The sequence below is a fragment of the Molothrus ater genome, chromosome 23 (assembly GCF_012460135.2).
Source record: "Molothrus ater isolate BHLD 08-10-18 breed brown headed cowbird chromosome 23, BPBGC_Mater_1.1, whole genome shotgun sequence".
NCBI classification, from domain to species: Eukaryota; Metazoa; Chordata; class Aves; order Passeriformes; family Icteridae; genus Molothrus; species Molothrus ater.
This window is the reverse complement of record NC_050500.2, coordinates 3,821,161-3,837,366: the sequence shown is the minus strand read 5'-3', so window position 1 is coordinate 3,837,366 and position 16,206 is coordinate 3,821,161. Positions and strand designations below refer to the sequence as shown.

General features: G+C 49.7%; 1 protein-coding gene across 6 annotated transcripts in view; it reads right to left on the bottom strand.

Annotated features, from left to right (window-relative positions):
* The window catches only part of CAMTA1 (calmodulin binding transcription activator 1), a 249,536-nt gene that overhangs the window by 232,168 nt on the left and 1,162 nt on the right, over nucleotides 1–16,206 (bottom strand). For 5 of the 6 annotated variants that reach the window (XM_054517128.1, XM_036396502.2, XM_036396506.2 and 2 more), the window contains exon 2: nucleotides 13,883–13,976. In XM_054517128.1, coding sequence (XP_054373103.1) covers nucleotides 13,883–13,949 — 67 coding nt within the window. In that variant the 5' untranslated portion in view covers nucleotides 13,950–13,976. Of the gene's footprint in view, nucleotides 1–3,886; nucleotides 4,000–13,882; nucleotides 13,977–16,206 lie in introns of those variants that run through there. The other variant, XM_036396505.2, reaches the window with a different exon arrangement.

The following is a 16,206-nucleotide window of genomic DNA, read 5'->3' as shown; positions in this document are numbered from 1 at the left end:
TGGGTTTGGTGGTTGGGGGTTTCTTCCTCTCAGACACAGGTGGCTTACTGAAGCAGAGACGGAGGGACACTGAAAAATAAAGGTCACATTCCAGCTCCCTCTTTCTGAAGGCTGTCTGCACAGAGGGAGGACAGCTACTGTCCCTTCCTCCAGCAACATCTACCAACATAAGGAGGTCTTTACGAGAGCCATTTAAGACCACTAGTAATGTAAGGTCAGCACTGACCTTAAATTTAAATTAAAATTTAAAGGTATCCATGCGAACCGTACTTCTAGATCATCATCTCACTACATCACCTACTGATACAGAAAATTAAATCTGAGTTAATACATCTCAGGAAGGTTTCCTACATACGTAGCTTTAAAACTGAAACAAATAAACTAAAAAACCTTTACATCAAAGTAATTGTGAAAATCATTAACAAGAAGAGATGCAGAACTAAATTTTAAAACCAGAGTTTTAAACAAGCCCTAAGCCTTACATCGGGAATAACACGATTGCAGTACCAAAAGCACGCAAAAAAACCAACCTCGCAAATATATAGTTCCTCCTGTTTGGAAAAAGGGAATGAAGCCCACTCCCTGAACCTGTCCTGCTGGCTGACAGCCCATGAAGAGGGTCTAGAAACTTCACCAGGAGACAGTTTGCTTTCAATTCTGACAACAGAAATTTTGGTAAAATCCCAACGCTGAGATTCAGCAAAAATCCTGGGGCAAGGAATGGACTGAGCCGAGCGTCAAATGCTGCCTCCTCCCCGCGACAGCCTGATCCTGCAGCACACAACCCCAGCACACCCTAAGTTCAGGTTTGTTTAAGTAATAAAATCTCAGGTAACACTTTTGCAAAGGAAGTATTTTGCTGTTTAACAACCAAATCTGGATGTTTTGCTTTCAAAAGGCTGTTGTTCCCCAAATAGCCCCCCCAAAGCCACTAACATCTGAGGCTCCACTTGCCCTCTTCAGTCAGCCCACGCCACCAGCACCCTCAGCTCAGGAGCTGCTGGGAGAAACACCATCTCCTCCTGCCATCCCACCCATGACCCTGCCTCAACTAACAGAAAATTCAACAACTGCATGGAACCGAACTCAGCGCACAACAAAATTCCGGGCCCCTGCGCCAGCCACACGCAAAACACACGGGCACTACTCTCTGCAAAGCTCTCTGTTAGAGGTACCTGGCTGCGAGAACACAAAATTAAAAAGGCTGCCTGTGTACATTCTTCCCCTTTTGAACTTTAAATAACAAAAAGGAAGCTTTTAAAAGGACACCGCCCCTTAGCACCCCCTGATCAAGTTCAGAGCTATCACAGCTACCAAGATGGCACCGCCAAGGGTCAGTCCTACCGGCTCAGCTCAGATGCACAGAACACACAGCAGGAACTACAAAACCCACAAACCCTCTGCTGCAGGATGGCAAGAGCCGCTCGGTCACTCTACCAGCCTCATCCTGCCCGAGGAAACCAGAAAAGATGAAACTCACCCGAGTTCTCCAAGCCGTGGAACTCTCTCCTGCAGCCAAGGGACAGCGGCGCCAGCCTCATTCCAAACCTCAACTCCCGCCGGGGATCTCCCGCTGCTCCCGGAGCACAAGGAGCCCCGACGGCAGCTCGGCAGGGAGGTCCAAAGGCAGGCAGGTCTGCAGAGCCGTGTGCTGCTGCTGCTCAGAGGCTCCTCGCTGCTGCACCGCGCTGGGGGGATGGAGCAGGCGGCTCCCCAATGAAAGCAGCGCCGGCCCGCGAGCTGCCATTTACATCCGCTTTTAACTCATTGAAGTAACTAAAATCTAAAGCAACTTGTGTTCTCTCCTCCAGCACCTGCACTACTGGTGAAACACTCTGCTTGAATCATGCCTTAAAAGCATTCCCATTTAAGTTTCTGACAGGTGGAGTTTAGGTTTAAGGAATGAATGGTTTATATGTCGTCTCCTTGAAAATCCACCGCAAAAGTAGGTCAGCGGGGGAGCAGCTCTGTGACTTCGTACGAGAACACCCCGGGCGCCGGTGCCGAGCCGGGGTTGCTCCGTTCCCACCTCCGCGATGCTCAGCACGGGCACGGAACAGAGACAGCGCCGGCCCAGCCAGCGGAGACACCGGACGGCAGCGCCGGGCACAGCGGGCGTCTCGCTGGCAGCTCCTGCACTGCCCTGCTCGAAAGAGCAAACACAGCTGCCCAGCACAGACACACCTCACCCACCGCCCCCCGAAACCATTCACCGAGACCAAACATGACAAAAGTTGCAGTAAATAACAAGCGGAAGGACAAGTTGCCTTCCCAGCCAGGGAGCACTGACCTGCCTTGTCCGTAGAGCCGCAGCCTCACAGGGCTGAGCACACTGAAACCTCTGCTTTACAGAGGAAAAATCCATCGCACCTTGGCACAGGAAGCCCGAAAAGTGAATCGAACCCGACTGTGCTTTGGTGACAATACTGTCACCCCCAAGAGAACGAAAACGTCACAATGTGAGCCAGGAGTCCAGGTGAACGCTCGCTCTGTTCTCGCTCACATCCCTGTTAGCCAGGTGGCATTTCACTACTTGAGCGCAGTTAATCATGTACTTCAACGCGAGTGAGAAAAGAATGAAGCCCGACGTTTCTCAGACCAAAGCAAAGATCAAATTAATGGATTTGGGAGCATCAAAGAGATCAATAAAAGATGAAGCCAACACTACTCAAAATCACCTCTACTACTTAAATTTTAGATTTTCACAGAGCCTTTGAATTTCACGGCGCAATCAAAACTCAAACCTATGCCCAGGGGGCTCTACAGCCACCAAGAAACAATCCAAAAATTATATTCCCAAAGCAATCTGAGAAAAAAAATACAGACAAAAGGTGGGATAAGAACCCTTGAATTCTATGAAGGGGTTTCCCAGTAAAGAATACAAATGGGTTCCAGACGAGGATGTACATGTGCTGTGGCGAATAAAGAAAAAAAAAAAATCCTTATTACTTACTACTAAACACCGTTCCTTGAGGTGCCCAACTACAACCAGGCCAATCCCTGGGGTGTTGGCATGTTCAACCGGATTTGGGCAGGGGATGTGAACTGCCCTCTGCTCTCTCCTCCCGCCCCTGTAAAATGGAGGCGCCGACACCGGTACCGGCCGCGACCACCCGGCCGGCGGGGTCCGCGGTAGCACCGCTGCCCGAGCCAGACGGGACAAACTTACCCCAAATAACGCGAAATATCCAACCCGCCTCCCGCCGGACCAGGGCCACGGCCCCGCTCCCGCCGGGCCGGGGGCAGGAGCGGCAGCAGAGCGGCGCTTCCCCCTTGCGGACGCGCCGGCCCCGCTCCCGCCGCGCCGGCAACTTTCGGCCTCAGTCGGGCGCCCCGGGGCTCCCGGCGGGGCCGGGCCCGCGCCGCGTTCACCTTCGCGCCCGCCGCTGCGCCCGCCCCCGGCCCGCCCGCGGCGCGGAGGCCCCGGTCTGGCGGGGCCGTGGCCAAGGCCACCCAGCTTCCGACGGGCGCGCGCCCGCGCGGCACGTGCGCCGCCGCCGCGGGGGGGGCGGCGGGGGCGGCCCGGCCCGGCCGTGGCGAGCGGCGGCCCCGCGCCGGCCGCGCCGCCGGGGCCTCCATGTTGGCGGCGGGCGGGCACGTGCCGGCAGGCGGCGGGAGGCGGGACCGGGCCCGGCCCGGCCCGGCTCGGCCGCCGCGGCCCCCGCGCCACGCGGCCTTCCCGCCGCACATGGCCCGCCCGCCGGCCCGGCCCGGCCCAGCCCGGCCCCGCGGGGGCGCCGCCGCCGCAAACTTCGCGCCGCGCGGCCCGGCCTGTGCCGCCGCCACCGCCCCGCGGCGGGGCCGTGGCGGGGGGCGGGGGCGGCCCAGCGGGCAGGCCCGGCGCGGGGCCCGGCGCGGGGCGGGGGCGGCCCGGCCGCGTTCTCACCTTCCGGCTTGTTTTCGGCGGCCATTTCCCCTCCGCGCGCCACATCCTCCTCCGCCTCCTCGCGACCGGGACCAGGCGCGCGCCGCCTCCTCCCGCGCCGCCGCCGGCCCGGCCGCCCCGCGCGCACCGCGCACGCCCCGCGCCTCCCATTGGTCAATCTGCCGCACTGACATCCCCGGTGGCCAATCGTGGCAGGCCGGGGGCGGGTCCCCGGAGGGGATGGGCGCGATGGACACGGCGCCCCGCCAATGGCAGTGCGGCAGCGCTTCAGTGGCACGCGCCTCAGCCATTCACCGGCGGCGCTGGGCGGGCTAGCGGGGGCGGGACGGAACGCGTGATCGACGGCCACAACAGCCACTGGAGAGCCGAGGGCACGCGACTGACGGCCGCCGCGACCAATCGCCCCGCGGGGGAGGCGGGACTAAGCTGCTGACGCACGGTGCCGCGCGCGCCGGCGGCCAACGAGCGGCGCCGTCCGTCAGAATGACAGCGCGCGACACCAATGGCCCGCGAGGCCCGACCGGCCGGCCGCGGCCCCGGCCCCGCCCATTGGCTGCGCGCGGCCCCGGCGGGCACCGCCCCCCCCCCGCGCCCGGTGACCCCAAACAAAGGCGGCGATTGGCGCGGCCGCCAGTCCCCGCCCGGCGGAGCCGCCCCGCCCCGCGCACCGGAGCTCAGGCTACACCGAGAGAGCCAAATTACCCCCGCCGAGACGCGCCGGGGCCGTGCTGTGAGAGGCGCCCCCTGCCACCCGCGTTTGTCACCGCCCTCAGTAACTCCGTCCCGGTCAGAGGGGCTGCCCCGCCGGGCCGGTCCCGGCGCCGCCGAGCCCCCAGAGCGGAGAACCCTCCGGGCGGGGGCAGCTCCCGGCTCTGCCCCGTTTCTAAGTGGCGGACGGAGCCCGGAGCTGTGTCCCTGCCCTGACCGGCGGCCCCAGGCTGCAGAGGTTATCTATATCCCCATTTTTCAGTAGTGCTGAATATTCGGGGTGCTGTAGGCCCTCTTCCACAGCGTTCCGGGGTGCAAAGCACGATGCTCGGGTGAAACAGGCGTTCTTGGCACTGTGCAGGGAGATGAGGATTTGTGATTTGCAGAGAGAAACAAGTTACGAGACGTTAAGGGTTTGAGAGAGTCCTGCCCATCCCTCGGGCACAGTTTGTGAGACATTGTCATAGATCCCACTCATAATGGGATGCTCGGGGTCAGGGGGGTTGTGAAGGGGTTGTAAACATCAAGGAAATCGTTCTGTCCTTCTCCAAACTGACGTGCCCCAAGGAATGGCATGTTCTGGCCTGGCTGAGTCTGCCCCATCGCCGTCAAAGCTTGATGAGCACAGGCACTTCAGCCTCCTTGAGCAGAGCCCTGCAGAACTGGACCACAGCTAATGCCTGCACAATGCAAACCAAGACTGCAACGGTTGTTTCTTTTGATGTGTGTGACTAAACACACAAAAAGGATATTTTCCCTTAGATCCTCCTGGGAGCAGAACTTCTTTAGAAAGACCTGTTGGTGCTTTGGCTTTGCTAAGGACCGAAGCTGTTTCCGAGCCCAGACGAAAGGAGGATGGTGTGATGGGCCTCTTCTAAGACAGAAGAAAGGAATTTTCCTTTTTCCTATTTTCAGCAGCTGCTAATCTTGTGGAGCGTGAAAGGCACATTGATGAAGAGGCTCCAGAATGACAGGCTCACTCCCGACGGTCAGAAAGCTCATCTGGTACAATGTCCTATAAATACCCACAAATACCAATGCAGCCACAGGATCAGCTAAGACAGTTGTTTCCTTCAGCACGTCAAAATATGCTGGAAATGGAAACTTTTCTAGTTGCCACACTGGCAAAGAACTACCATTTTCTTGATGAATTCTAGGGAATTTATGTCTCTCCTTGGTTATTCTTCCAAGGCAATCCATATGCTTAGCAGAGCCATGATGTAGCCATGCAGTTGTTGTACTTCATAGGTTGCATTATAGCAAAAGATAGCATCAGACTAACAGAGGTGCTGAGGGACAGGAAGCAACTTCCTGATGCAAGTCAGGGACCTTTGGTTGATGCCTCACGGAGGTGTGGAGGGCCAGTCCATGCTGAATTCCTCCCCAGAGCTCCCCTCAGAGTGGCAGGTGCTGGAGCCTCTATGGACAGACCTGCCTTGCCACTTCTTCAGCAAGAAATGGGCACCTGGCTCAGCCAAGGAGCACAGCCCACAGTGCTGCTGCCCTGAGCCAGCTCACCTGCAGCCCCTGGAACATCAGGCCAGCATTCCTAGGCAGCTTGAGTTTCCACGTGGGTATCCAGGCAAGACCGAGTAATGACAAGAGATGAGAGAAAGGATGGGACCAACACTGACACAGCTTCTCACTGGTACCAAACACAGGGATGCTGGAGAACTGCTGGGTTTGTTTTCCCAGCCCCCCATGCCAGTGGCAGGAACTCAGGCTGCTCCCTGCAAACACACAGCAACTTCTGACACAAACAGCCTTCCTGTTCTTGCCAGGGAAACTGGCACAACCATTCATTCCAGTCACAGCCCTCGCTGCAGTGTTCACTGACACCCTTTGGACAGGTAACCATCCATGGGACTCTACATGGGTCACATCACCCACAAACTAAATGAAATGCCAAGTCAGCTCTGTGTGCACACATGAGTCTACATCTGTCTCTTCCCTCCAAGGCTTGAGCAGTTCCTTCTGTGCTTGTATGGCTCATTAAAGCAACAAGGTCCATGCTCTGAGGGACAAGGCTCTTCAGGACTCTGCCTTGGCCTGCACAGCCTGGGGACACAGGGAGTGCTGCTGCACTAACTGGGAACAGATCCACTGCCAGGACTAACACAACCACCCTGACTCCACAGCAGTGTGTACCTTGCTTAGCACATGTCTTTGGGAGCACTGCCTGGCTTTCCAGGTCCTTCCTGGTCTGTAAAGACAATGAGAATTTGTGTGCATGAGGATGAATAAAGCATTTTTAAGGGGTTACTGAAGCAGTGTATGAACTCTGCTCCATCTAGATAATGAACTCATTCTCCTCCTCAACATAAGGTTTTCTACCTTATGTTTTCTACTTTATGAGACACAAACCCCAGTTCACAAACCCCTAGTGAACTGACTATCCCACACCTGAAATTACCTAATGCTAGGTGTGATTTCTGTACACACAGGTTACTACAGCAATACATAGGTAATGTGTACACATAGGTTACTCTACAGCACTGTGACCTGTGTAATTCCAGAGATACTAAATGGGGAGTTTTTCATCCAGCATGCCAGCAAAGCCCCAAACATTTTCATTTCATTCCTGTGCAATAAAATGATAAGAAAGAAGCCATTTGAATTGAAGTGCTGCTGGTATCTTTGAAGTTCCCCAGCTCCCACTGTTTAAAACTCAGACCAATTGTTAGTAAAGCACAGAGATACTGAACTGCACAAGATTCTGTGCATGGATGGTGTGGGATAAACTTGCTCACTGTTACCTTTCCAGGGGCACAAGCACAGAGCAACATCCAGCTGATAAGCAGCAAGAGAGGAGATGTGCCAGGAGTTTGTGCAGTCTGAATCATGAATAATTTTTATCAGCACACTGATAAAAGCCAGTGCTATGCTGGTGATTGCTGTCTGGGTTGATTTCATCAAAAGGGAGGTGAAATACCAAGTTCTTTTAAAATTCTTAATTGTCAATCCATGGCAGATGTGGGTCTGGCTTGGTTAATTAGGTTAATGTGATGATTTGGCATAGTGAGCTATATGCAGAAGTAAAGTGTTAAGGATATATTCAAATATCCTGTTATGGATATTCAGCAAATTACACATCACCGTTGCTATGGCAAACAGCACAAAGAAAAACAGTTCAGACAGGTTTAATAGCCATAATGACAATGCTGGAACCCCATTTCTTGTGAATTGTTTGCAGAAAGTTACTTCATTATTTAGAAGCAAGGAATGCCAAGTGTTTTCACAAAAATACTCTCAAGTGTGAGAAGAGATGATTAGAAATACCTCACATGATAGAAATGAAATGGTTTTGTCCTTTACTCTCTTCACACACAGAATCTAAAGGTGTTTCTTCTAGGAATAAACCCAAGACTTAACCAAGACAATGTGTGTGGACAAACCCACCCTTACAACATGTGATGTACAACTGCCAATTCCTAAGTTTAGCAAATACAGGTAAATATTCCAAAACATGCACTTATTCCAAAAGGTTCTCCAAAGGAGTATACTCCTAACGCTCTGCCATCCAAGTAACTTCTCCAATTTTATATGGGGAAGTTGAAGAGAATATACATTACCAGGAACTAAGGATACTGGACTCAGAATGGACAAAAGCACATACTTCCCTGGAGGAGATTGAACTCAGTCATCTTCTACACTATGGGCTTTGGATCCATCATTCTTGCCATTCCTTCTGCAGTTCTGAGCCCATTTGTTTCCCTCAGAAATACAAAGACTACACTCAAATCACCTCTAGTTAAACTCTGCTGGCTACACGAAATTAAGTACAAATCCAAAGTCCCAGCCCCTTTAAGGGACTCTTTGAGGAAAGATGGTTTTGCTGTGCAAAGCCCTATAAAGAGTTTGTGGATATTTAAACCAGTAGCCTCAACACAGAACACAACATTTACCTGTTTAACCAAGAACAGAACTAACAATGCAGTTGCTCTACAGGGGCACCAGTTCCAAAAGGACAGACATGGGTGCCACCATGCCCTACCCACTGCCCCTGCTGCCCTTGGCCTTGGCTCCCTGTGAGACAGCCTGGGGTCTGCCTTCACTTTGCTCCCAGCACCCCAGTGCCACTAAGAAAGTAGCAATCATTTTGCCCTAATATTCACCCATAAGCCAGTTAGAGGAGGAAAAAAAATGAAATATGAGGTAAATTAAAGCTTCCAACTAAGGGGATTTACCAGTAAGTCACCATAAAATTCAGGTAATTTATTTCTTCAATTCTGCAGCAACTTTCTCCAATTCATTTGGATTAGCTATTAGAAATTATGTCTCAAAAATTAAAGAAAATGTCTATTGACCACTATATCAAATTCTAATTTTAGCCAGGGGAAAAAAGAATAATTAGGCTGTGATTTACTCTGGTAGTCAACTTACATTAACAATTTTCCCCCATGTTTTTGTAATTCTGGCAAAATCAAATAATATATATAGTACTCATATATGCTGGGCTAGATTTAGTAAAGACAATTTCCTACACTACATCCAGGACATTTCTCTTTGCTTTCTGTTCTAATAAGACAATCAAGTTGTTCTGTGTAAGGAGGGAATGTGATTGTCATGCGTGGCCTTCTCGGTTGGAATTTTAGAGCAGTCTTCAATGAGGGTGGAAGGATTAGGTTTTTAATTTCTTTTAAGCTGTCATCCTCCTGTAACAAGCTGTATAGCATGCCTGCTCTCTGGGAATGCTTCACCCCATATCTTAACCCTTCTTCCCAGGGATAAGAGTAAATCCTGCAAACTCTCAGTGCCAGAAGCCATCATGCAGTGTTGGCTCTGCAGTGGATGCACAGCTCCCAGCTCAGCACAAGTGAGTTTGGGATTGGATCTTTAGCTACAGCTGGAGCAAATCAGGAAAGATGTTTAAGATCCCTAAAGTTATACTCCTAAAGTTGTGTTCCTGCTTTTAAACAAGTATCTTTTCCAACTCCTCTAGAATTGGAGTGCTGTCTATAATAACTGAATAAATAGGGATCTGGGAGGCAAACCAGTCACCAAGGTATGAAACTGTCAGCCTCAGGCACTGAGAACAGAACAACGAGTAATGGAAGACAACAATGGAAGAACAACAGGAGAACCAAAGAGGTAGAATTGGTGATGGTAACAGAGGCAGAAGGTGCTCAAAATCACATAGATTCCAAAAGTAGAAGCCAGAGGCAAATTCAAATTTACCTGAGTCAGTTTGCTCAGACAGCACCACCCTAGCACTGCCCATTGCCCGAAATCCCATCCAAGTCTGTCCTGTGATTCCCTCAGGGAGGTTCATTAACCCACAGAGCACTTCAGCTTTCAATTAAAAAGCATCATTGCTGAAAGCATTATCCCAAATCTTTAAAGGACTCCATCCCAATTTGGCTTTGACCTGTAATAAATTTACACTGAGAAGGAACTTCCCTGACTTCTCCTTTTGCATTCATTATTTATGAATAGGAAAACCAAATGGAAAAGAAATCCCACTGTTACAAACTAGAGTCACTCATGCTTTGCTCCCAGTGGCACCATGGCAGAGCAGCTGCTCCAGTTCTCTTGGGGTGGCCCAACAGTGCCTCATCACACAAACCCTTCTGCTCTGCCAGCAAGGGTACACAACACTTCTTATTGGCAAAAATGACTGGTTCAATATTTTCTCACTAGTTTTAGCCACAGAGCAGTTTCTTTCTAGGTCTGCTTAAACCTCGTCTAACCTTTAAGACTATTCTTTCCCATGTTACCCATGAGAGTTGTACAAAATGAGAAATATATCCAAACAGTAGCTGCAGAAAATACACAGAAATAACTCGTTTTCACTGAGATGGGTTCATTTGTGAGTTCTGACTTTGCCCTGAACTTCCTCCCCTGAAGGACTGGAACAGTAATACCAGTACAATAATACTTTTTCTCCTGAAGTGGAGTAAATCAGTTCCTCACTCTCAGTAGTGAAGTGAAAATTAAGATGAAAAGGAGTATAGAATGCAGAAAACCCCTACTACTCCAGAATAATTTGCTGCTGAACCTCAGTTGCTAAGATAGGCATGTCAATTATTTATAGAACTCCTGAGTGTGAAATATGAAGTTTTTCAGCCTGGGACACCACGAAGGTAAAACCAGGAACACAATCCTGTCAGCACTGGCAGACAAGGACAGAATAGGCAAGCACAGAATATTTCTACACAGATTACCGTTTTTATTGAACTACAAATTGCAAAAGGTCTCTATGAAATGCCACTTTCAGTGTTAAGTGAGCTGTACCTTCCTTTTGACAGTGTCAGTCTGTATTTAATGTTTATTTAACATTTATCTAAAGGGCCATCTCTGCCAGGGAAACAATGTACAATAAGTTAGCATAACTTCACCTGAATATTTACAGGAAGCCAAGGATCTTCTGGATCTGTGCTTATGTCCATCAACAGCCTGTCACACACACTGTAAAACCTGCTCTACATGACCAAACTTTGCCAATAATTTTCACAATCAAAATTCCAATTTATGTTCTCAGTAGTGATATCAAAATTGATCTGCACAAAAGCGCTTCTATGGTTTATAGCAAGTTTGTTGAGAGCAAGTATCTGGATTAAAACTCCCAGGGCTGCAGTGAAAGGTTGTTCATAGCTCATCTGAGGATCTAACAGGTACTATTCAGAAACATCCACAATTTCTTGGGAAAAAACCTAAAGCAAACCAAATAAAACCCCACAGACAAAATCAGAAAACCGTGGAGCCCCAAATTCTAGTAACAGTCATTGATACATGGCATGGCCTTGCTAAAATGCCTTGGTGGGTCCATGCAATATTCTATCTCAAAGCTGGAGGAATTCTAAGTGCATCTCCTCCTCCTGCCTTGCCTCCAGCTCTGAGGGCAAGAGCTTCAAGTACAGTGACTAAGAAATTACAGAAAAGGACTAGCACTGAACTTTCAGATCAAAGGATACAGAGTGATTCACGTTCCTTCCCTGACTGCTTGAGAGACGTGGGCTAAACACCAACAGTCAGGTGCTCTGCAAAGCTCCACCTCAGAAAGAGAATTTGAATCAGCAGTGAGGTTACAGGACCCCAAATAATGTGACTCTCCCTTAGACAGGCTCCTTTGCTCAAGAGCTCTGTCAGCTCATGTCACCATGGGGGCGACACACGCCACCTTCCACTGCTGCCACTGCTCACCAATGCCAGTGTCTGCAGGACAACCAGAACAGATATTGCCCATCACTCTCCTGCAACTGAAAACCTGAATGCTGACACAACTGAGAGAAAAACCAAAAAACCACAAGCTAGCCCAGCAGGCTACTGTCTGTCCCCAGGGTCACACCAAATCCCACGTGCTGGAAGGAAGCAAAAGCAGCGAGGACTTGGCAGCGCCTGAAGCACAACGCCTGCAGAAGTGATTGTGCTGCTGCCAGATCTGGTCCTTTTGGAGCTTTCCAGCCACTGCTGAGCGGACAGCACGTGTTGCAACGCTGGAGCTGGCAATGGCAGTGCTGAGCACAGCTAGTGGCCACTGGCCACCTTAAAGCACCAGCACCGTGTGACTGACCCGAGCCAATGTTTAGCAGCATGAGCAGTAAAATAACAAATCTATTGAGCTCTCAAAATTGCAGCAAATATTGTAAAGCTTCCCTATTCCACATTTCACCCGGCCTTGTGGGTGCTGTAGCCACCACTGCTCTGTGCTGGCTGGGTGCCAGGGCCCCAAGCAGGGACCAGGACGAATAAGGAATGGCAACATGACCTGGCTCTGGGGAACCAGCACTCCTGTAGGGACACGGGTCCTGCCAGCACTGGCTGTTCTCCAGTTTTACAGACTCAAAGCTCTCCAGACTGATGATGAAGAATTTTGAAACCCAAAGAGTATAAGAGATTTACATCCAAGTTTATGAAAATAGCTGAAAAATATATCAACAGCCTTCACATACACATATGCAGAAAAACAACTAACAAAACTATCAAATCTCCCAAAATATGGATTGACAACAACAGAAACTTGCTAATTACTATTTTTAGTATCCTTAAATTCTCATCTCTGGTGCTATTAAACTAAAAATTATGTAACAATGGATTTGAACTGTAGGAACAGCTTATACAAGTTAGGACCATTCCAAAAAAGTCAATCAGTGTTTCAGAGTACATTCAGCAGATATTTTGAACACAGGCAGAGCAAAGAGCTCTGTCCATGACAGGCTCTTGTCATATCGGGCTGGAAGGCTCCAAGCAAACTAAGAGCTCTGGTTGGCCAAATGGCACAAACACCTGAACTACAGGTAATTCCTCCCTGATTGCTGTTTTGAAAACAACATTTCCAGCAGATACTATTACATATATATATATCAACCCATTACACAGTACTGATAAGATCCTCTGCTTGCCCCAGAAACACCCTGTGCCTCACACAGCTGCTGCTGGAGAGAGATGAGAGGCAGGGGCAACAGGCAGATAAATCATCACTGCAAACCTGGAATACTTGCAAGGAGAACATTTGCTTCTGACTTTTGGGGGATTTAAGCCAGCCTGCACAAGCAAGCATGAAAATATCCCAAGGAGAGCTACATGACTAATGAAGATTTTCTTGCTCCCCATCAGTTGCTTCAGCCACTTCTGCTGCCACTGGATGAGCACAACAAGGCCTTTCTACTGCGTGGTGCTCTGCAGGTATGACTAAATCTGCCTCTTACCTCCCCAAGTCCCCAGGTAGACTCTCACGCCTCCATCACAGAGAGAATTTCACAGAATCAAAGAGCCAATAAGAAGTGTTTCCTCTGGGCATCTCAACAGCATTATCACAAAATGCAGTAAAAGGCATCAGAGTGGCAGAGAGCGACTCAGCCCTGTCGGTGGCTCCTGTTTGTAGAACACTCCCCACACTGCAGCCGTGTGCACCTGCCTGGGGGCATGGCCACAGCAGGACAGCCCATGGCTGGCTGACCAACCCTCTGGAGCATCACACTGCCTGCAAATGGACTGGTCCAGTGCAGCTCCCATCTCTGTTCCTGCCCTCAGCACAACCGCGGCAGCAGAGGCTGGTGGGGCAGGGAGAGCTGCTGCACCTGCCAGGGCACACATGCAGGGACAGGCTGGAAAGGATGATTTGTGTGGGCTTTAGATACATAATGATACAACTTTGGGGAAAACCCGAGCAAAGAGAGAGCAGGTCAGGAGTGAGAGGCGGCACTGGGACTTCATGCAAAACAGAGGAGGAGGGAATTCAGAACACTGAGCTCTGGTTTGAGGGGGTGTGCCGTTTGCCTCGTGAGGAAAGGTACCCCACAAAGTCCCACAGGCTCTGAAATGCACTCAATTAGCTGTTCCTTTTACCTTTTTGTTCTACCCAGCATTTCTTCAAGAGCACTGTCATCTCTGGCTTTGGCATCCTACTCATCATCTATGAATTCATGTTGCCGTTTCCTCCCTGAAAGGAAAAATCCCATAGTCAGTCATTTGCTACACAGAGGAAAGGACAAATCTGACAGTATTTTTGCCACTGTTAAAGTTCAAAGACCACCTTGTTTCTTGAGCAAACAACACTGCAAGTTGTGCTCTGGGCTAATGTGTCATTCAGCCATGATCAATCAGTGTGTGTTCACTCCAGAAACTTACCCCAAATTTACCTGTAAACAGCTGAAAAGCTGTCAGTGCCTCAGCCCTGTCTGCAGAGAAGGAGCAGGGCAATGACTCGCTCAGACTAAAAAAACTCCAACAAGAAGAGAGACTTGTGCCAGGCAAATATCTTTATTTTACTTTAAAACATTCTGAAAGTGTTAATCTATATGAAAGAGAAGCAATACAAGACTGAGCAAGCATGTTTAATGGTAGGGAAGCCTTCACATCACATGAGCCAAATTAAAAATAAGACTAAATACAAAGCACAGACAAAAAAAAATCAATTTTCTCAAAGACATAACATAAGGGACTTCCACAGGGGCGGGCAAATTCTGGAAGGGAGAAGGAGATTATATTTTATGGGAAGAGATTCAATAAGCATTCTTTTCCCATAAAGCTAGTGATGGAGGATTGTCACTGCTCCATAGACACCCCATGCACATTTCAGGACAACAGTAACAGGAAATCAATAGCACCTTTTATACGTGCAAAGACATTATCTCTCTGGACTCCTAATACTAACAAATGGGGCCAAGAAACACCTTTACTAGAATTTAGCAGCCAGCATTACTCTGGCTGAGAACAGAGGGCAGGATGCTGGTCTATACCCTTATATTTTTAGGTATTTTTTTTTAAACTAACTCTGCTCAGAGCATCACCCTCGAGTGGTGCCCAGGAGCCCCTGATGACAGTACATCACAAGTGTAACGGTGCTGAGCCCTGGTGCTGTCACCCCATCACAGACATCCCCTCCAGCTGATGCTGCAGTCATTACAGGCAGGAGCTTTGTCAGGGGGTAATTTGACAGCTTTGACAAGCTCGGCTGAATTTATGGCACTTTCTAGTTTTTCCCTCCATTGAGCTGTGATGGAACTAAAGTTAATATTACCAAACCCGCTCTGTGAGGGGACAGGTTCCCAGTGCTGAGTCCGTGATGGCAGTCGCTGAGAGAATCTGCAACACTGGGCCCCTCACAGTGCCCCTGCCACCCTCGGGGACACGGAGGGCAGCTCCATCCAGCCCACTTGACAGGGGAAATTCCATGATGAAGGTCTCTGCTATCTCTGGCTCTGCCACAGCAGAGGTGGATCACCACTAGTGAGGCTACTCACAGCTTACTAGAGAGCACTGAAGCAGCAGCCACGGTGCCACAGGTCTGACAACACATGCCCAGCTAAACCCAGGACCTGAGTCTTGGGGACTGCTTCTCCTGCTGCAGAGATTGTGCCCCACGCAGCACCACAAAGCTTCCCACCTGCAAGTACCAATGTGGGAAGAGGAATACTACACCCCAAGCCAAACCTTGGCAAGTCAGTAAAGCACAAACAAGCACTTTTCTTTTTTTTCTTCTTTTTTCCCATCAGATTGCTTTTTGCCATAGATGTTACATTTCCTCTGTTATAATGCAGGGTTTTAAAGGGCTCTCTCTACATCCTTAGAAAGCACAGTTCATATTTAGCTCCCTAAACTCGTATTTCTCTCTTCCTATTTTTCCCTGCCAAGATGTGACACCTGTGGAACGTTCCCAGAAAATTCCCCTGAATCATCTGTGATGCAAGGGAACAGCAGCCAGCGTTGGCAACAAGCAGCTGGGTCTTTTAGGAAAGCGTCAGATCAATCTGGTGAGGGGAAGGATCCCCAGTAACTGTCACTAATCATCCCCAAGGATCACAGAGCTCCCAAATCAGTTAGAAAAAGAGCATAATTATGACAGGATCAAAATCCATGGGAAATAGAGTTGCCATGGCAACTGGCATCCTCACAACTCTAATCTCCTTTGCATTCTTGCACAGACTCAATGACTCCTAAACCACGTGGAAAAAAAAAAAAAAAAACCGTCTAGCAGGTGGGTTCATTGAGGAAAAGCAGTGCTAGAGGTGCTTCCCTGCAGAACAGACCCATTTCCACAGGGTTTCTCAGAAAGGGAGCCTTTGTGCACCTCTTGTTCCAAGCATTGCACCTCGCTCACCAGGAGTGCAGAGGAACTGCTATAACACAATCAATACTTCCTTGTTAACTACCCTTCTATCAGAAAAAAA